The sequence below is a fragment of the Amphiura filiformis genome, chromosome 18, assembly GCF_039555335.1.
Source record: "Amphiura filiformis chromosome 18, Afil_fr2py, whole genome shotgun sequence".
NCBI lineage: Eukaryota > Metazoa > Echinodermata > Ophiuroidea > Amphilepidida > Amphiuridae > Amphiura > Amphiura filiformis.
In genome coordinates this window covers 5,472,818-5,494,763 of record NC_092645.1, presented here as the reverse complement: position 1 = coordinate 5,494,763, position 21,946 = coordinate 5,472,818, and the positions used below count along the sequence as shown (strand labels likewise).

General features: G+C 37.3%; 1 protein-coding gene across 1 annotated transcript in view; it reads right to left on the bottom strand.

Moving 5' to 3' along the window:
- The window catches only part of LOC140139788 (ADAMTS-like protein 2), a 106,150-nt gene that overhangs the window by 59,130 nt on the left and 25,074 nt on the right, over positions 1-21,946 (bottom strand). Inside the window, exons 10-11 of the mRNA XM_072161500.1 lie at positions 17,347-17,540; positions 14,643-14,867 (exon numbers count right to left, since the gene is read on the bottom strand). Coding sequence (XP_072017601.1) covers positions 14,643-14,867; positions 17,347-17,540 — 419 coding nt within the window. The remainder of the gene's footprint in view (positions 1-14,642; positions 14,868-17,346; positions 17,541-21,946) is intronic.

The window sequence follows — 21,946 nt, the reverse complement described above, 5'->3', positions numbered from 1 at the left end:
ACTATAAATCTGAGAGCAATTTAGATTTATAGTTCAAACTACCGAAATTTCAGATGCGGAAAAGTCAAAATTGCTCAGTTTTAGCTAGTTTTGCAATTTACTGCTATATGTGACCATCCACCACAAACTCAGTATAAAGTCACCAGAGCTTATTCAGAGGTATTGATCAATAAAGCTCATTATAAATCAATAGAAAACAAACATCTTTCAAGAGCAAAATTTGGTTTTTGCTCACCCATTTCCCAAGCAATTTATGACAAGTGAGATGTGTTTTGAAGAAATTTCAACTTTTTAATAAACTAAGAAACTCAAAATTGCAACTTTATACTGGGTTCATCATGGATGGTAAAACATATGAATCTACATTATATGTTCTGACAATAATTTTTAATATCTGGCCAATTTTTGGAAATAAGGGCCAAAAACATGCATTTTTAGGGTGTTTTTCTCTGTACTGATTATCATAAAAGATATTGTTCAATGACTGTGAAACCTAAAAATGCTCTATTTCTTTCAATATTAATAAAGCTAAACCAGGCAACTATAAATCTGAGAGCAATTTAGATTTATAGTTCAAACTACCGAAATTTCAGATGCGGAGAAGTCAAAATTGCTCAGTTTTAGCTAGTTTTGCAATTTACTGCTATATGTGACCATCCACCACAAACTCAGTATAAAGTCACCAGAGCTTATTCAGAGGTATTGATCAATAAAGCTCATTATAAATCAATAGAAAACAAACATATTTCAAGAGCAAAATTTGGTTTTTGCTCACCCATTTCCCAAGCAATTTTGGACAAGTGAGATGCGTTTTGAGGAAATTTCAACTTTTAATAAACTAAGAAACTCAAAATTGCAACTTTATACTGGGTTCATCATGGATGGTAAAACATATGAATCTACATTATATGTTCTGACATTAATTTTTAATATTTGGCCAATTTTTGGAAATAAGGGCCAAAAACATGCGTTTTAGGGTGTTTTTCGTATGCTGTGACAATCAAGCCCAAAGACTTGTAATTAGTCTTAGACTAATTTCAGTTTATGCATTTTAATTTTTGGAAAATACATGTTTCTTTTTTATAACGGAAAGTAACACAAAAAGGTATTAGAGCAAAATGTTGGTATATGCCTAAGATTTGGTTAAACTTGTTCAAAGTCTTTGATTTTTGTGACTCAATTGTTAAAAAACATGCTGAAATGCATGTTTTTGGCTCTTTTGGCAAGAAATTAGTAAAATATTGAACCTTTTCTTTTATCTCCAGTTAGTACAAAATGAATGGTTAGGATTGAGCTATGTTTTATTTGGCAGAACTTGATAATATTTTTTCAATCCCAAAAAATTAGTGCTGATTGTTCTGGAATGGGCGCATCCAGATATTTTTGGCTCTCCCCCTAAAGAAGACATGGGAAAATCTTAATCTTTTTTAAGATCTGACCTCGTAAACAATGAGGTCAGATCATAGCCAGTAGTAGTACATAGAGTATCATGCCTACGGATTTCTTCACAGTCTTACCTTAGCACGCTGGTAAGCAGCGTTTGAGATGGTGTTAATCGATAGTCGATAACCGATAATCAATGATCAATCAGCTATGAATATTTAATTGGATTCTAAAAATCATGATCACAGACTCTCATGTTCAAATGTGTGTGTGTGGGTGGGCGCGGTGTATAACCCCCTAGCATGTTGGTGCTCGCAATTGCTGAGGCCGGCTTTTTACCCCTAAAGAAGACATGGGAAAACTCAAACTTATTGGGAATCCCATGTCTTCTTTAGGTAAATGCCGATTAATTTCTGGAATAGCCCACGGTCTGCCCCCCCAACTTCATAATCAGAAGCTTTTCCCACCACGCTAGTAGATGCCATTGTAAAGTAGTGCTAGAGTTGGTGCGGTGGGGAGAATATATAATTACAGATAGTCGATAACCAATAATCAATGATCAATTAGTTATAAACGCGTTCAGTTAAACCCAAACACGCAAATGATGATCAAGGAATCGCTAAGGATGATTTTCTTCTGGGTAGTGGGGGGGTGAGGGGTATTGATAATCGATAATTGATTATTGATTATCAATGATCGATAATCAATTATCATTTATCGATAATCAATCATTAATTTATCCATATTCAATGTTTGAAAATGTATAGGCCTCCATAACCGACAAAACTAGGAATTGCTAAGGCTGATCTCCTGGGGGGTGGGGGTTGGGTGAGGGAATTGATAATCGATAATTGATTATCGATGATTAATTATCCATAATCAATCATTAGTTTATCCATATCCATTGTTGAAAAATGTATAGGCCTCCGCAACCGACAAAACTAGGAATCGCTAAGGATGGTCTCCTTCTGGGCATGGGGGGGGGTGAGGGGGAATTGATAATCGATAATTGTTTATTGATTATCGATTATCGATTATCAATTATCGATTATTGATAATCAATCATTAGTTTATTCATATTCAATGTTTGAAAATGTATAGGCCTACACAAACGCCAAAACGGGATGTCTGCATTAATTTGAAAAAATGATTTTCTCCAAAGTGCTATAAAAGCACACTCTTTGATCATTTCTATGCACATCGTATCTCTTGCAACCTGAAGGAACGAAATTTGTTTCCGTTTTGAATTTAAACAGCTTAAAAATGACATTTTTCGTAAAATGAGGCTCAAATATTTTGTTCTGAATTGGAAAATCTCTCTTGGTATAAAATGAAAACTATTACTGATTTTGATGGTAAATTTCAAACTTTTTTATATCAATCATCATATCCGTGAGCACGTGGTACTGTATTTTGAAAGCCATCCGAGTTTCCATTTTCACAAACGGATAACAGCAAAAATAGTTTTAACATTGTCATCTATGGAAGAAAAATCACAAAACTGCCTTTTTCTCAAGAAAAAAAATTGGGACTCAAAAATAAATTTTCTTCAAAATTGTTTTTTAAAATCTTTATATATGCTTAATAACTTAAAAAAAAAAAAAAAAAAAAACGAAAAAAATTCAAAGCTGATACTCCATGTAAATGATTCCCCGAACCCAAACCCTAACCCTAATGCTACTCATAACCCTAATCCTAACCCTGACCCTAATTTCGTGTACAAGTAGGCCTACATGATAAAGAAATAAACAAACTATATTGGCATATTGGACACTTACACAATAATAGCCTCATACACCCAACTCCGCCTGCTGCTTTCACTTCACTCTTTAATCCCTGTTATGAAACTGTGACAGAAGATTGATATACAGCCTCTCAGAGCGTCCGAACTTTTGTGTCACGTGACCCTGCCTTATATGGGCGCATCCAGATATTTTTGGCTCTCCCCTAAAGAAGACATGGGAAAATCTTAATTTTTTTAAGATCTGACCTCGTAAACAATGAGGTCAGATCATAGCCAGTAGTAGTACATAGAGTATCATGCCTACGGATTTCATCACAGTCTTACCTTAGCACGCTGGTAAGCAGCGTTTGAGATGGTGTTAATCGATAGTCGATAACCGATAATCAATGATCAATCAGCTATGAATATTTAATTGGATTCTAAAATAATGATCACAGACTCTCATGTTCAAATGTGTGTCTGTGGGTGGGGGGGGGGGTGTATACCCCCTAGCATGTTGGTGCTCGCAATTGCTGAGGACGGCTTTTTACCCCTAAAGAAGACATGGGAAAACTCAAACTTATTGGGAATCCCATGTCTTCTTTTGTGTAGGTGCCGTTAATTTCTGGAATAGCCCACGGTCTGCCCCCCCAACTTCATAATCAGAAGCTTTTCCCACCACGCTAGTAGATGCCATTGTAAAGTAGTGCTAGAGTTGGTGCGGTGGGGAGAATATATAATTACAGATAGTCGATAACCGATAATCAATGATCAATCAGTTATAAACGTTCAGTTAAACCCAAACACGCAAATGATGATCAAGGAATCGCTAAGGATGATTTTCTTCTGGGTAGTGGGGGGGTGAGGGGTATTGATAATCGATAATTGATTATTGATTATCAATGATCGATAATCAATTATCATTTATCGATAATCAATCATTAATTTATCCATATTCAATGTTTGAAAATGTATAGGCCTCCACAACCGACAAAACTAGGAATTGCTAAGGCTGATCTCCTGGGGGGGGGGGGGGTGGGGAATTGATAATCGATAATTGATTATTGATTATCGATTATCGATTATCGATAATCAATCATTAGTTTATCCATATCCATTGTTGAAAATGTATAGGCCTCCATAACCGACAAAACTAGGAATCGCTAAGGATGGTCTCCTTCTGGGCATGGGGGGGGGGGGGTTGAGGGGGAATTGATAATCGATAATTGTTTATTGATTATCGATTATCGATTATCAATTATCGATTATTGATAATCAATCATTAGTTTATTCATATTCAATGTTTGAAAATGTATAGGCCTACACAAGCGTAAAGCGGGATGTCTGCATTAATTTGAAAAATGATTTTTCCAAAGTGCTATAAAAGCACACTCTTTGATCATTTCTATGCACATCGTATCTCTTGCAACCTGAAGGAACGAAATTTGTTTCCGCTTTGAATTTAAACAGCTTAAAAATGACATTTTTAAGTAAAATGAGGCTCAAATATTTTGTTCTGAATTGGAAAATCTCTCTTGGTATAAAATGAAAACTATTACTGATTTTGATGGTAAATTTCAAACTTTTTTATATCAATCATCATATCCGTGGGCACGTGGTACTGTATTTTGAAAGCCATCCGAGTTTCCATTTTCACAAACGGATAACAGCAAAAATAGTTTTAACATTGTCATCTATGGAAGAAAAATCACAAAACTGCCTTTTTCTCAAGAAAAAAAATTGGGACTCGAAAATAAATTTTCTTCAAAATTGTTTTTAAAATCTTTATATATGCTTAATAACTTAAAAAAAAAAAAAAAAAAAAAAAAAAAAAATTCAAAGCTGATACTCCATGTAAATGATTCCCCGAACCCAAACCCTAACCCTAATGCTACTCATAACCCTAATCCTAACCCTGACCCTAATTTAAGTGTACAAGTAGGCCTACATGATAAAGAAATAAACAAACTATATTGGCATATTGGACACTTACACAATAATAGCCTCATACACCCAACTCCGCCTGCTGCTTTCACTTCACTCTTTAATCCCTGTTATGAAACTGTGACAGAAGATTGATATACAGCCTCTCAGAGCGTCCGAACTTTTGTGTCACGTGACCCTGCCTTATATGGGCGCATCCAGATATTTTGGCTCTCCCCTAAAGAAGACATGGGAAAATCTTAATCTTTTTAAGATCTGACCTCGTAAACAATGAGGTCAGATCATAGCCAGTAGTAGTACATAGAGTATCATGCCTCACGGATTTCATCACAGTCTTACCTTAGCACGCTGGTAAAGCAGCGTTTGAGATGGTGTTAATCGATAGTCGATAACCGATAATCAATGATCAATCAGCTATGAATATTTAATTGGATTCTAAAAATAATGATCACAGACTCTCATGTTCAAATGTGTGTCTGTGGGTGGGGGGTGTATACCCCCTAGCATGTTGGTGCTCATAATTGCTGAGGCGGCTTTTTACCCTAAAGAAGACATGGGAAAACTCAAACTTATTGGGAATCCCATGTCTTCTTTAGGTAAATGCCGATTAATTTCTGGAATAGCCCACGGTCTGCCCCCCAACTTCATAATCAGAAGCTTTTCCCACCACGCTAGTAGATGCCATTGTAAAGTAGTGCTAGCGTTGGTGCGGTGGGGAGAATATATAATTACAGATAGTCGATAACCGATAATCAATGATCAATCAGTTATAAACGTTCAGTTAAACCCAAACACGCAAATGATGATCAAGGAATCGCTAAGGATGATTTTCTTCTGGGTAGTGGGGGGGGTGAGGGGGTATTGATAATCGATAATTGATTATTGATTATCAATGATCGATAATCAATTATCATTTATCGATAATCAATCATTAATTTATCCATATTCAATGTTTGAAAATGTATAGGCCTCCAACCGACAAAACTAGTAATTGCTAAGGCTGATCTCCTGGGGGGGGTTGGGTGAGGGAATTGATAATCGATAATTGATTATTGATTATCGATTATCGATGATTAATTATCCATAATCAATCATTAGTTTATCCATATCCATTGTTGAAAAATGTATAGGCCTCCGCAACCGACAAAACTAGGAATCGCTAAGGATGGTCTCCTTCTGGGCTGGGGGGGGGGGGTCGTGGGGAATTGATAATCGATAATTGTTTATTGATTATCGATTATCGATTATCAATTATCGATTATTGATAATCAATCATTAGTTTATTCATATTCAATGTTTGAAAATGTACATGCCTACACAAACGCCAAAACGGGATGTCTGCATTAATTTGAAAAATGATTTTCTCCAAAGTGCTATAAAAGCACACTCTTTGATCATTTCTATGCACATCGTATCTCTTGCAACCTGAAGGAACGAAATTTGTTTCCGTTTTGAATTTAAACAGCTTAAAAATGACATTTTTTTTAAAATGATGCTCAAATATTTTGTTCTGAATTGGAAAATCTCTCTTGGTATAAAATGAAAACTATTACTGATTTTGATGGTAAATTTCAAACTTTTTTATATCAATCATCATATCCGTGGGCACGTGGTACTGTATTTTGAAAGCCATCCGAGTTTCCATTTTCACAAACGGATAACAGCAAAAATAGTTTTAACATTGTCATCTATGGAAGAAAAATCACAAAACTGCTTTTTAAAAAAAAAAAAAATTGGGACTCGAAAATAAATTTTCTTCAAAATTGTTTTTTAAAATCTTTATATATGCTTAATAACTTAAAAAAAAAAAAAAAACGAAAAAAATTCAAAGCTGATACTCCATGTAAATGATTCCCCCGAACCCAAACCCTAACCCTAATGCTACTCATAACCCTAATCCTAACCCTGACCCTAATTTAGGTGTACAAGTAGGCCTACATGATAAAGAAATAAACAAACTATATTGGCATATTGGACACTTACACAATAATAGCCTCATACACCCAACTCCGCCTGCTGCTTTCACTTCACTCTTTAATCCCTGTTATGAAACTGTGACAGAAGATTGATATACAGCCTCTCAGAGCGTCCGAACTTTTGTGTCACGTGACCCTGCCTTATATGGGCGCATCCAGATATTTTGGCTCTCCCCTAAAGAAGACATGGGAAAATCTTAATCTTTTTTAAGATCTGACCTCGTAAACAATGAGGTCAGATCATAGCCAGTAGTAGTACATAGAGTATCATGCCTACGGATTTCATCACAGTCTTACCTTAGCACGCTGGTAAAGCAGCGTGTGAGACGGTGTTAATCGATAGTCGATAACCGATAATCAATGATCAATCAGCTATGAATATTTAATTGGATTCTAAAAATAATGATCACAGACTCTCATGTTCAAATGTGTGTCTGTGGGTGGGGGGGGGGGGTATTAGCATGTTGGTGCTCAGCAATTGCTGAGGACGGCTTTTTACCCCTAAAGAAGACATGGGAAAACTCAAACTTATTGGGAATCCCATGTCTTCTTTAGGGTAGGTGCCGTTAATTTCTGGAATAGCCCAATAGGGAGTAAGCACCCAACCTGTGCTAGCATTCTACCAAATGTCTAAATAAAATCACCATCTGAACCTTCTGGCTCCTAGTGATTTTAAGTCTTAACTTCAGATAATAATTAACCTGTATTTTTAATGTGTGTAAATAAGGCTTGGACCTTTGCACAATTTATGACAGCCAAAAATGCACCTAGTATTTTTTAACAATTTTTTAAAAAAGGCTTAAAATAGGCTAATAATTCATTTGCAAAGAACGACTTACTTCCGGTTTGAAATTCAACACTGCTGCACCGCTTATTGTCATGATTTATCGGTAAATATGGGACAAAATCACATTCTGTAAGTACATTTTGATGCAAAAATATCATATGCTTAGTTTTTTAAATAGTATTTCTACTATAATATCAAATTTGAACCCAGGAGTGAGACGTATTTCACACATTTTTAGCTGATTTTAAGATAACCTCAGATTTTTTGAAAAGTGCAATGAACATCAAATTTTAAAAACAACAACAACGCAATAGACATAAAAAAAAAATGCAATTTTCATAGCAAATAATGTGATCGCAAAAGGCCAAGCCTAGTATCAATTTTCCATTTGACTTTCATTTCAATTTTTTAAGGTGGTACTTCACCCCCTGATAAACTTTGTGACTAATTTTGCATTTTCTCAAAAAATAACTACATACTTAAATGTTATGTATATTATAGGGGCAAGGAATCCAATTACTTCACTGAAATTTCAGTGATTCAAGACAAGTGGTTCATTATATTATGTTAAAAAATGAGGTACATTCTAGCGGTACCTCTTTTCTTATCATAAATAACGTAGCGCTTGTCTTGAGTCACTGAAATTCCAGTGTAGTAACTGGATTCCTTGCCCCTATATACTTAACTTTTGTTACCAGTGTGTTATTAGTTTTTGAGAAAAATGCACAAATAGTCACAATTTTATCAAGGGGTGTAGTACCACCTTAACACTCCCCAAAAACTGAATGACTTGAGTGCCTGGGGCACTAATTAGGGCAAATACATTGAGTCTGGAAACCTATTACTACAATTACTTATCAGTATAAACAGGTGTTATTTGTTCCTAATTATTAAAGCGCCGATCTAATGGCACTGGCCTCTTGAGTTCTTCTCTGAGACGCTGCCAGAATAGGTATTGTCCATACCCATCACCAGGCCATTTTAGCAACTGAACTCTGCAGAATAACTGTCTTAGAAGCAGCGTTAATCTCCTTTGAGGAAGCTCTTCCAAGAGTATGAAGATCAGGACACTATTGCTTTCTTCTAGTACTCTATGATGTGCCATGTTAAGTTGAAAGTGGCACCAGTTATCATCAACAAAATGAGGTGAGAGGATTGCAATAACTTTGCGACTTCTTTGCATGTGAAGTGACAATTCATTGAAGATGAGTCTGCCTGCGCGTATGTCTCTGGTTTTAAGACAAAGTCTGAATGATTCTTCACCTTCCTCAATATTGGCAAGAAGTTCACCATCTACCCAATCTTCATCTTGACCATGGTATATCACATAAGCATCATACCGAGGTACCCCATCCTCATCTTCATCATCACCAAGAACATCATCATCATCATCAACAACAAGCTGGTTTTGATGTGGTCTTCTGTTGAACAGAAGGAAGCGTATGTACTGAATATGCCAGCGATACCGCACTATTAACATAGTTGCAACGCTTACAAGAATCAAACACGCCACACCAATGGAAATGTAAATCCACAGTTTTGATTTGCAGTCCAAGTCAATCTCAGTTATGCTCAAACCTTGTTTTGAATCCGGTGAAGAGCAACAAAAGTCGCCATCATCAGCAGAGTAATCATTGAGAAATACTTCATTATCTCTTTGTAACCATTTCCTTAATGCCATAATATTGCAATCACATACCAGTGAATTCTTTTTTAGATCCAGATTCTGAAGTTCTGAATTGGATAGTAATATCTCCGGAACAGTTATAATTCCATTTCCTTTCAAAAACAATGAACATATGTACTTCAGATACTGTAGATTGCTTAAAGATACAAGTCCATTGTAGCTCAAATCCAACCATGTCAAATTCATCAGTAACAAAGCATCTTCTTTGTCAAGTGTGGTAATTTTATTGGAACTTAAGTCAAGCTCCTTCAGGTTGGGTGATTTAAAGAACTTAAGTATTGCTTTTACACTCCAAAGATATTGTGATTCTACTTGAATATAAACATGTCGCAGGTGAAGAGTTTGTAAATGTGGTAAATAAACTTTGACACTCGACTCCAAATACAGCAGGTATGTTTTGGAGAGATCTAGAGTCACAAGTTTTGGGCATGTGCAATTCATAAGTGCAAAATTCCAGGATTTGGCATCCACAACATTCATAGTAGGTACATATTGACATATGCGTGCTATATATACTGTCATCTCCATAATTATTGAGTCTCTATCAAAATGTAGTTTGTTTAAATTTGACTGCTTGCAATATGGAAATGGATAGAACTGGTTATATGATACGTCTAGCTCCTCAAGAGATGAAATTGAGCAAAGTTGACCATCGTCGTCATCTATAGAATTATGTGACACATCCAAAACCTTAAGTGAATTGTAGCTACTGAATATGCGTAGTGCATTTGATTCAAATACATTAAAAAACAAATTGTTTAAATGTAATTCTTGCAAGTTTTCTAAACCATCAAAGGCATTTACTGAGAAGCTTTTGATTGTTTCATAACTCCCAGGATCCCCACGTATCGTTAGTATGCGTAGACTTGAAAACCATTTGAAAGGAGAATCACCAATCCGGAATTCATTGCTAATGATTTCAAGCATAGTCAATGTCTCATTCCATTTTTCCAATGACTCAAATGTTGTTGAATTTAAGCTGACAGGATTATATAATAATTCAAGTGTTAAGTTTTGAAGTGACAGTGAATTTACCAAGCTCAAATCCTTTATGACTGCAGTGAAATTAACTTTAAAATAAGGCCAATCATCAGGCATCAGATAAAGGCTAGTGAGATATCGTAAATCCTTGAATGGAATGTGGGATTTAGAGGAATACATCCTGGATTTGAAATATTTCAATGGAATTTTTTCAAAGCATTCACCAGTAATGTTCTGAATATCGATAGCATCCAAAATCAAAGTCTCCAGTGAGGTAAGTGAGCAAAAATCAAAATGGATACAGTCTTTAAGGCCAAATCTGTTAAAAACACGCAGGTACTGTAGTTTAGCAAGACCACTGAAGAACTTCCCAGTGTCCCCACAATACGAAAGTATGTAAATATCTAATGTAATATGTAGACTCTGCAGAGATGTGAGACCAATAAAAGGGATCTTTGTCATATTTTTCAAGCTTCCGAATTCAATCTTGAGCACCATCAGGTTTGTGAGTGGTGCAAATGTTGTAGCAGCAAGATGGGTGATCCAATTAAACATAAGATCAAGTTCTAGGAGTTGATTTAGCCCTTTGAAGCTGTCACCATTAAGATGACTGATATTATTTGAAGACAAGTCTAGAGTGTTCAAGTCATGGAGCCCACTGAATGCTCCATCAGGAATAAAATTAAGCTTATTTCCATTTAGATTCACCCATGTAGCAAACTGTGGTAATGGTGGTATGCAATCCAGGTTTCTAGAGCCACAATCTAAGTAGGTCTGGTTGAAGACTTTACAAGGAATAGTTCCGTGTGGATAATGACATGGTGACTGATCGGCTGCTGAAGTTAATGCTAGGATTTGACACAATAACAGAATACCAATGTATTGTAATAAAATCACAGCCATGATGGAGTTAGCAAGTAATGGTACCAAAGCAGAGAGCACTCGAGAAGCACACTACATGATTGTAGACTGGACACAGAATAGTATGAAATTATTGAACCTTTTTTGTACACTCCTAGATTTAATGAACATAGATTCATAAAGTGTATTAATGCATGAAATTTTACCTACCTAAATGTAGATCAAAACTGGCAAAACACTCTAAAAAAATAATGAACAATGCACCTGATTGTTGCAGCAATGTGTTTGTGTTACTACATGTCATTGTTACCATTTTAAAGGGACATTTGGGTATATTCAGTATTTAAAAAAAAAGTTTTTCCTCTGCATGGTCTATGACTTTATCAATACCGGTACATAAACACATCTATGAGATCTGCCTAACACTATTGATTACAAGCAATAATATAAAGTGTGCTGAGGCTTGTGGATCAATGTCTAGGCACTGTGCCTGTGTGTAACAGAACACTAGAAATCATTGCGCTTTTATATACATACATTAGCTGCAGTACCATACCTCACTTGTGTCAAAAGAATTTAAAAAAAAGAAAAGTGCAGTGATTTATAGTGCGCTACACACAGGCACAACGCCTAGACGTTGATCCACAAGCCCAGCACACTTTACAGGTTGTCGCTGACCACTATGGCCCACATCATTCCATAAACCATTTAACAACAATTCAGGGACTTTGCTGCTTCAAGAGCGCACACCCTAGACATTCCACAAATAACCATCGCAACCAGGATCAGCTCCCCGAGTTTTGTATGGGTTACAATGAGACAATTAACAGTAAGTTCCTTGTCCAGGGGAATTTCAAGCTAACTCAAGTTTCCATGAGAGTGTAATAGGCACCGCCAGGATTCGAACCCGCAACCTCTCGCACCATAGTCGAACGCCTTATCGATTGAGTTAACTTGACTGCTATTAGGAATGAGCCAAATTTTAACGACTGAATGGTATTTGGTGCGATTTTAAAAGTAGCAACATCCATTACTGTGTAAAAAGATGTGCTTTGATGGGTATCAACCATGCATAATGACCGGGCTATAATGCTCTCCAAATCGAAATGACCACTATCTGCAGTGCAGGTGAATGACACACATTGATGGCCAATCACTTCAGGCAAGTAATAGACATCTCTGACAGTCAGTTAACAGAATTTTTTGAAATGTTTATATCAATTAATTAAAAAATGTAATGTTCTTAATCTAGATTCTGTGTACACAATCTCATTTTACTTATACACTGTGCTCAACGTTATAGCAAGCTGACCATGCCATAACATGCAGCTATTTGACCATTCAAAAACATCTTGATAAAAAAAAAAAATCTCCCCAGGATTATGGGGGGGGGAGGGTAGGAATGAAGATACAGGTATTGCTAATTTATTATAGTCATTACACTCCATTATTTTAACTTTTAAACTTTATCAATCTAATATAGCTACATGTAGCTCTATACTACTCGCAGCTCACTACTCATTCATGTGATTAAAAACTCATTGGTCAAGTAGCTGCACTTAACTTTAAGCTGCACACAGCTATCTGCATCAAGCCTCGAAATAAGCAGATATGGACCAGGAGCCACACATTTGGAAAAAGTGGCTCCTGGTCCTGTGATTATCTAGTGAACTAGGAGCCATTCTTAAAGAGCTAGGAGTCATTTAGATTTTAATTGTACACATTAAATACAAAAACCGGTTTAACTACCAGGCTCTAATTTTTGTTTAAATGCAGAGCCTGGTTCACTTGATTTTGGTGTGGACCAGGAGCCAAAATGTTATGACCATTGGGTAAATGGCTCCTGGGTGCCTGCTTATTTCGAGCCTTGATCTGCATGTTATGACACTGTTATATCTTGCTTTAGATGTACATAGTCGGGTCAGCATCAAATTTCCACTTTTTGATTTGGACCAAAAAAAATTCTCTTGGACCCCCATATACTCTTGAAATGAGCAAATTATAATTTTTGAAACTAGTGGAAACCCTTCCTATTGTACAAGTTGTACTGCAAGGTGTTACACACGTTTTAAACTATTAAAGCCCCACATTGAAAATCATTCCCAGGAAAACAGCAGACAGCAGGCCAGACAGCAGTGGCGTAGGTTTCTTTTTGACATTGGGGGGATGGGGTTGGAAAAAATCTTGGAAATATAGTGAATCCAGCACCTTTTGGAGACAGAATAAGTCCATGTTGTAAATGCACGCGAAGCGCATGAAAAATGTTGCTATTCTGAAGCTAAACTGATGAAATATGGTGTAAAAGTGGAATAAATGCGCGCGAAGCGTGCAAAAATTTGCACTTTTGGGGCTAAAATGGACAAATATGAGGTTAGTTTGGTCAGAAACCCATATTCAGGCGTCAACATTGGGTGGGGGGATGATTGTATGGAACATCCCCATGGTAAAATATTGTCACCATGAAGGCATGGATAGTTTTGCAAATATGGGCTAACTTTCTCCAAGGCCATCCAATATGCCCTCCATTAGTAGGACAGGCTTCACTACCAGATTCCTATTGGGGCCACCTGCACAGGTACACCGTCGCAAAGGTACCGGGATGGTACACACAGAGTACTTACACAGTACCAATGCTGCTACTGCACAGGACCCACCAGCAGTGGTACTGCACTGGCACTACATTGGTACTCCCCTGGTACTGCACAGTACCAACCAAGTACCTTGGCAATATGGTGTACCTTTGCAGGCGGTCCCATTAGGAATCTGGTAGTGTAGTTTATACTCTCATTTCCACATCTGGTTTTTTTTAAGTGTTGTCTTTATATACACCTGTTGTTGTTGGCACCACACCTGTTTTCTGCCATCTTATGTTGATGATCATACCAAGTTATAATCTAAACTATTAGACCTACCTCTTGTACTGCATGGTGCCACACCCGTTTTCTGCCATCTGTATGTTGAAGCCACCTGTTTTCTGCTATCTCAGTATACCGTAAAAAAACTCGATAGTTAGCATATGTGCTTACTATCAAGTGCTTTTGAAAACATGAAATTGTACCAAAGTCTGACGCTGAGCTAATGGGGTTGAGACACAAATTTGCTGGTTTGTATGTGTGTATTGATGATTTGCTCAAAACCCTTTACACTTTTGTGGATGGGGTATTTCATGTTTGCATGTTTTAAAAGCGCTTGATAGTAAGCACATATGCTAACTATGAAGTTTTTACAGTAGCATACATATGTTGAGGCCTTATGTTGATTATGATCACACAAAGTTATAATCTAACCTATTAAACCTACCTCTTGTACAAGTTGTACTGCATGGCGCCACACCTGTTTTCTGCCATCTATATGTATGAGGCCCTATAGGATCTACTACATCAATTACTTCTGGTATATCAATACTATCACTGGAGTATAGCGGTCCATCGGTAGTTTCAACATTATTATCCCATATGTTAGGTTCTGCATCAATGAGTGGTTCCTCCGCATTTTGGTTTTCATCTGAGTCTTGCAGAGTGTAGCCTTTATTGATGACAAGAAAGAAATTATATCACTTAACACAGAGTAAACCCTACTGCAATATATAAGGCCAAAATTTGACTGAAATCTTGGGTGTTTTTTTTGTTTTGTTTCAATCACTTTTTCAGAAGTAAACTTAAAACTTATTCACTCATTTTATTTATAAAATGCATATTGGATTAAAAACAAGAAGTATTTCCATTTAAATTCAGTCCAAAAATGCACAATTTTTTACCGTAAAATGATCAAACATTTGTCAATACTAGCCTTTTCAAAATAGAGGAAAAATGGAGGAAGACCCCATGAAAACAAAGATTGAACTACCAACCCTCCAAATTTTTGTCTTGGAAAGGCAACCAAACAATTTACTTTTAGGCCTAACCACATGGGCACTGCTAACTTTCTTACAGAGCCCCTGATTGGTTAACTACAGAATGTAATCATACAAGTAACTAATATAGTTTTGAGCAGTGATGTAGCCAGGCTTTCAGAAGGGGGGGCACAAATCAATTGATATATAAATTGCACGGAACAAGCGGTATTTGAGAGCTGAGACTTCGCCCTTGACGTTGATGTAAGCATCTTGTCACAACGGTATCTTCTAATTGCCAAAGAGGGCGCTTTTCACTTGCACAACTTTTTTTGAGACAGACTGTATGTATATTTTTTCCTCATGTACTCAGTATGAATACTATTTTTCCTCATGTACTCAGTATGAATACTATTTAAGTTGTATTTTAATTTGTAAATGTACGGCTCTTGCAGGGCCCCCAGGAAGATCAGTGTTTTCATTGATGGGATTACCCTGCTTAAAGAAAGTATAAATAAAATAAATAAATATACTAAATGTCACTGATCTCACTCTATCTCCCCCCCACACACACACTGCTCAGTGTTTTACCATCCAAAAACTCGAAATGATTTTATCAGGAGAAATGCACGTGGAGGTTAATTTTGGACTGAAACAGGCAAAAGGGAAGTGGCACATTGCAAATTTTGGCAAACTTTGTTTATATGTGGCACAGTGTAATTTACCCATTACCAACTTCAAAGTAATGCGCCATACTGCCTTAGCTCCAAAGCTGCAGCACCCATATTTATCCAACAGTCAAATATGTTGAAAAATCACTATGATGAACTATCATGTTCAAATTATTGTTAAATTATTTAAATGCTTATATTTACACCATAATGTATTTGAGAATAAACATTGACTTTTTGTATATTTTTACACCCTGCTATGACTGGTGCACTCGGCCAGTATTATTTGTGTTCTGCATGCAGGTCGTTTTCAACAGAATCCATGGGCACATACATCGCTGACCGTCATTCACGTACACACACACACAAAGAGGCTATGCGAAAGATGGATTTTTAATGTCACAAAAAACAAAAGATCTGCAAAATTTGCAACGGACCCGCTTCACAAGCTTCGGCGCATTCAGCGCTACGATAATATACCATGTCAATAACAGATAGACATTCATAGATAAACAAATTAAATATTTGCAATTAAAACTTGTGTTTTTGAACAATTCTGCAAATTTATCAATGATGACGTCATTGGGTCAATGATTTTCCTAATGCTGATTGGTTGATTGCATCACTGTCAGTGATCTGTACACGCATGGTACAGAATGATTTTTCCTATGGGTAAAATACACTGTGTGTGGTATGGTTATTCCCCTGGACTGTTGCACACAGCTCTGGGGACCGTTGACTACAAGGCCGGTCGAGTGCAGATCCATTGGAACACGCTTTTCAATACGGAATAAATGCAAACCTCATCGTGAAGCAGCAAAGTTCATTTCCCATTGAAAAAGCGTTATCCGACAGATCTGCAGTCGACCATTCTGCTACAGATGGCCTGTGATGTACCATCGGTCAATTATTTCTGGGAGGAGGGGGACCTACTGCTTAGGGGTGGTGCAATAATTATGTGTACCCCGAGTGGTGAATTATAGGGGGGCAAAGATTTTTGGCAGGCCAAAAGGGGGGCAAGCATTTTTGGCAGGTCGAAAGGGGGGGCAAGCAATTTTTGGCACAGATATTTTGGCTACCATTTTATATTACGCCCTAAAAAGGCGTAGGAAAACGTTAGGAAAACGTTAAAATATGCAAAATTTCCTGCTCGCTGCACTCGCATTATATGATAAGACAATTTAAGGTTTTAAATTCGGGTTCCCCAAAATCTTACATGTGTAAGGGGGCGGCAAAGATTTTTTGGCACGTCAAAGGGGGGGGCAAGGGTTTTTTGGCACGTCAAAGATTTTGGCACGACCAAAGGGGGGGGGGCAAGCGATTTTTGGCAGACCATTTTGAGAATTCACCACCCCGGGGTACACATAATTATTGCACCACCCCTTATGTCACTGGTTTTGAGATCTCGTAGCAATTTGTCAAACAATTCTCCTCCCCCTTTCACATGCGAATTTTTTCAAACAGATTGTACCTGTGTCAGATTGAATAAACAAAAACCTACCATTACCAGGTGGTGGTTCTTCATGTGTGATGGTACCAGTCAGTTCATCTGTAGAATGAAAATATGATGATTCCTCATCATAGCTGCTGAATTCATCCGTCTGGGATAATTCTTCTGTTACATCTTCAGTGTAGAAGTGTAGTGTTTCTTCATCAGGAGTAACTGTAGTAAGACTACTGTTCTCTATTTTTATGCTAAAGAAAGAAAACAAAGGAAATGCCTTAAATGGGTACGGTCAGATGTGTTTGTGTTCTGTAGGTATCTTGTCTTCCATTGGGTGTATGGATTTCAACTGGAATAGCCCATTTCACAAACAAATGCCCCGAACTATATTTTGTATCTAACATATACATATACCAGAACGTCAGCCTAATGGCGCTTTTGGATTCTTAGAAATGTGAGAGCGCCATCCTTGTAAAATCTCAACAGCATTAAGGATACGTGTATGTTAAATTGAGCAACCTGGACATAATGCCTCAGAAAAAATATCGTGACATGACCCAATACTTTAGGTCACTAGGTTAGTTGCTAGAGCAGCAGATGTTTTGGGGTTTCTTCAGGTATTCTTTCTCAAAGTGCCATTTGACTTAATTTGTAAATCGATTCATACGTTATACCTAACTCATTTTGGTAAACCTTTTATAACATTGTAATTTCTTCATATTTTTTTAATATTCTTCAGTTCAAAATTACACCCTTCTATTGTCTGACCCGTTAGCTCAGTCGGTAGAGGGTGCGCCTTGGATGGTGAATGGTACTTGTTGAATCTTGATTTCTGCTCCCACTTTTATGTGAAGAAGGGTCAAGAAATGTTTTTGGATTTTGTCCCCATTTTACGAATGAATATTGTGAATTTTTTTTTAATTTAATTTTAATTTTCTTATTTTTTTTTACATAAATGGGCACTGCGAACAAACGGCAACAAAAACCGCTGACAAAATTTGCTCCACCTGCTACCTATCAATGCGTGATATATTCCACTATATTTAACAGTTAAATGACCTTTGAAAAATAGAACGGCCTCAATGTTTCAAATTGTGTAACTACATTACTTTATTAATTTATGCATTATAAATGATCAGCTATTTTTTCTTTTTATTTAAAGGATCGAACCCAATACAAGTAGATCAGACCATTGATCATATAACTATCAGACCACGAAGTAGTTACGTAACTCCGTGATGGTATCGGAACCAAGCACTGTTTGTATGGCGATCATTTCGATCACGCTATTTTGGTATCCCTTTTTTCTGTAGGCTACTGATTGTTTCGATCGTGGTTCATTACTTAAGCGCGTGATCCCGTTGACATAGTAACATTACGTAACTTCGATACCGGGCTTCGATACTGAATAGTTGTTGAGTGCACATAATATGGAAAGCCATTGGGGTATTATGTGCCTTCTAAAGCGCCTTATAACATGTTCTTATTGTGTTGTGGAATCCTAGCCAGTATTCAATGATAGCTATAGAGGCCTTGCGTTTATCGATTGGCTCCAAACAAAGGATTTGAACCGGTTTCTTCCCGTAATCATGGCGCAGTGCAGTCCATTCAATCAAATGTTGTCATCAACCCGGTCATCAACCTATTTGATCGTAGTGCATTTTGTTATGTGTGTGAGACAAACTGTCGCGGTAGATGCAATCATGCTTTTGTTGAATGCATTTGAGTAGTCCGCCATATTTACGGGATGATACGTCATATGCACAGCCTCTATTCAGTTGGTTGTTGTATGATTTTGTTCGTTCACTCATTCAAATTTTATTTATAGCATTTGAAGACTGAGCCTATTATGATACATCCTCCGTGGAACAGTTTCAAACAAATATAGCTAGGGATTATTGGGGCAGAGGTTATCTTTTGAATCCTCTTAGAGAGCTATCATTTTTTTTAGGAAGGGGGTCCCAAATTTACAAAAAGTCTCGTCAATAAAATTGCGCACCCCTATTTCGGCAACAAAATTGTATGATCCCAAACCCCAAAATTGTATTGAAATCAGTCTTTTTGAATAAAATAACACACTTTCTGTGGTCATCGTGTGACTCCCTACATTTTGGTCATAAAACATTTTATGACCCCCTCCTATTATTCTTTCCAAGACTTTATGACCCCGTATATTTGGGACCCCCCCCTTTTGAATAAAATGATATACCTCTTATGACCACTGATGCATAGGCAAAGACACTCGCTGAATTGAAAGACTTGTCGCACACGACAGTTCGTCTCACACACATAACAAATGCTTATACAATCAAATAGGTTCATTACAACATTTGATTAAAATGAAACGATAAAAACAAATCATGAAAAAAGACACATACAAGATAAAATAATAAAATTATATAAACAATGTTAAAGATAAAATAGAGAATAAAATTTCCTCAAATCAGAAAAAAAAAACATTGACAGACATCATAATCTGTCAGAAATTACTGCATGAGATTCGAACCATTAATCTTCTCCACAAGTTCTCTTTATCCTCGCACTATAGTCTAATGCTCTGCTCACTGGGCCAGCAACGTATCAGGTGAATGATTACCACATTATCATGAACAAGTTTGTTCGATCTTGTTCATAATTGTATGTGTCGATAGGTTTCACCCTTTAACTACACGCACCCTTAATGATCAGTGATAATAGTCGGCTTTTACAGGGATGGCGCTCTCTCATTTCCATGCACTCCATAGCGCCATTAGGCGAACGTTTACGGTATACACATAGAAGGGCGAATTAATGTTAATACGCTGGCGACTCGATCATATAACACTGCGAAATCCAATGTAGCATTACTCTCAACTTGAGACAAGACACACTACAGGAACTACGTAACTGCACAAGAATGTAACTCATTTAAATACCCACATGGGTCACATGCTGCCTCTGTCTATATGACAATCTGTTTCTGTGCTCACCTCAGTGACACATAGTGATCTCAAGGGGAACTCAATTTGTGATGTGAAAATGCACACTCTGTTTAAGGCAGTGGTAAAGTATTATAATAAACAAATGTTATGGGGGATCCATTGAGCGAGTCCCTCACACACGAATGAAAAATATCACACCATGCCAATGCGCAAGATCAATATACGCCACACTAATGATACACACAACCGCGCACACAATATGCATCCAGTTGTTCTCCACTGTCTCGACGGGCAAGAACCAATGAAATTAAAGGGAAAAACAACTGTTTAAGAATACATCATAAACATGTTAGACGGGGGTGTGTAAAATGAATGAAAGCACCAGGCTGGTTGGGGTGGATCTCCTCCCCCAATTCTGCTTCAGTGGGATAGTCAGTGTAGACATGTAGAGTTTTTTAACCAGTTGCAACTCAGGCCTAATATGATGGTGAAAGTGTGCATTTACTTCACTATCATCTTAGTCTCTTTTGCCACAGCTTTGGTCAATGTTTTTCAATGACCCTCACTTGGTAAAGGGATGTAACTTGTAATAACAATAAGAGGTAGATACTTTCTTTTGTCACAGTATGCATGGGCGTGTGCAGGATTTGTTACTGCGGGGGGCTGAATGTAAATCGTATAAGTATATTGCGTGGCGCTTGCGCGACGTAGGGGGGTGTCTGAGGGGGGATGTGCCCCCCTCAGAAGTGAGAAACTTTTGCAAAATGAAGGACCAATTGAAACCATTTGGTGGACTATTTTGGTATTATTATTGTGCACAATTTGAGTTTGAAAAAGCCGAAAATTGGTGAAAAGAAGCTATTAAAAAGCCATTCGTGGACAAGTTCCACTATTATAAACTGTATAAATTATTACGGTAAACATTAAGTGTCGGATGTCCAAAGCAGAAACAAAAAAGACGAAACAGGGGGGTGTCTGAGGGGGCTGTGCCGCCCTCAGAAGTGAGAAACTTTTGCAAACTGAAGGCCCAATTGAAGCCATTTGGTGGACCATTCTGGCACTATTATTGTAGCTTATTGTGTACAATTTTAGTTTGACAAATCTGAAAATGGGTTAAATGAAGGCCCAAATTGAAGCCATTCGTGGACAAATTTTCAGTATTATTGTATAAATTATTGCTTTTAGTGTTGGGTGAAGCGAAAAGGGAAATTGTTTATCCATACACACTGTGTATTAACACAGGGGAGTTGGAAAAATTTGCAAAGTGAAGGTCCAATTGAAGCCATTTGGTGCATCATTTTTACACTTTCTTTAAGCATGTTAGGGGTCTAGAATAGAGATTTGATTATTTATGTTCACCCAGACATGTTACACACAGCACATTATGGGATAAAGTGGGGAGGGGAGGCAGGCCCCCCCCGGTCCAAAAAGTGGAGGGGCGGGCCACTGGCCCCCCTGCCTCTCCGGTTCCGCCGCCGATGGTGTCTGAGGGGGATATGATGTGTCCTCTGAGAAGCTAAAAATTTTTGTATTTTTGAAACTGGAATCATGCAAATTGGTAAATACTTTTAGGCGCAAATTTCTAGCAAAGGCGATGAGACGATACCAATATAGGTAGTTCTATATACCAGCCGGATGACCCAAATGTGTTTTTGGAGAATATTTTGTTAACATTTTGCCCATATCATTGAAAACCCAGCTCTGTTTTTGCCAAAATTGGTTGATTTGGACTGGAC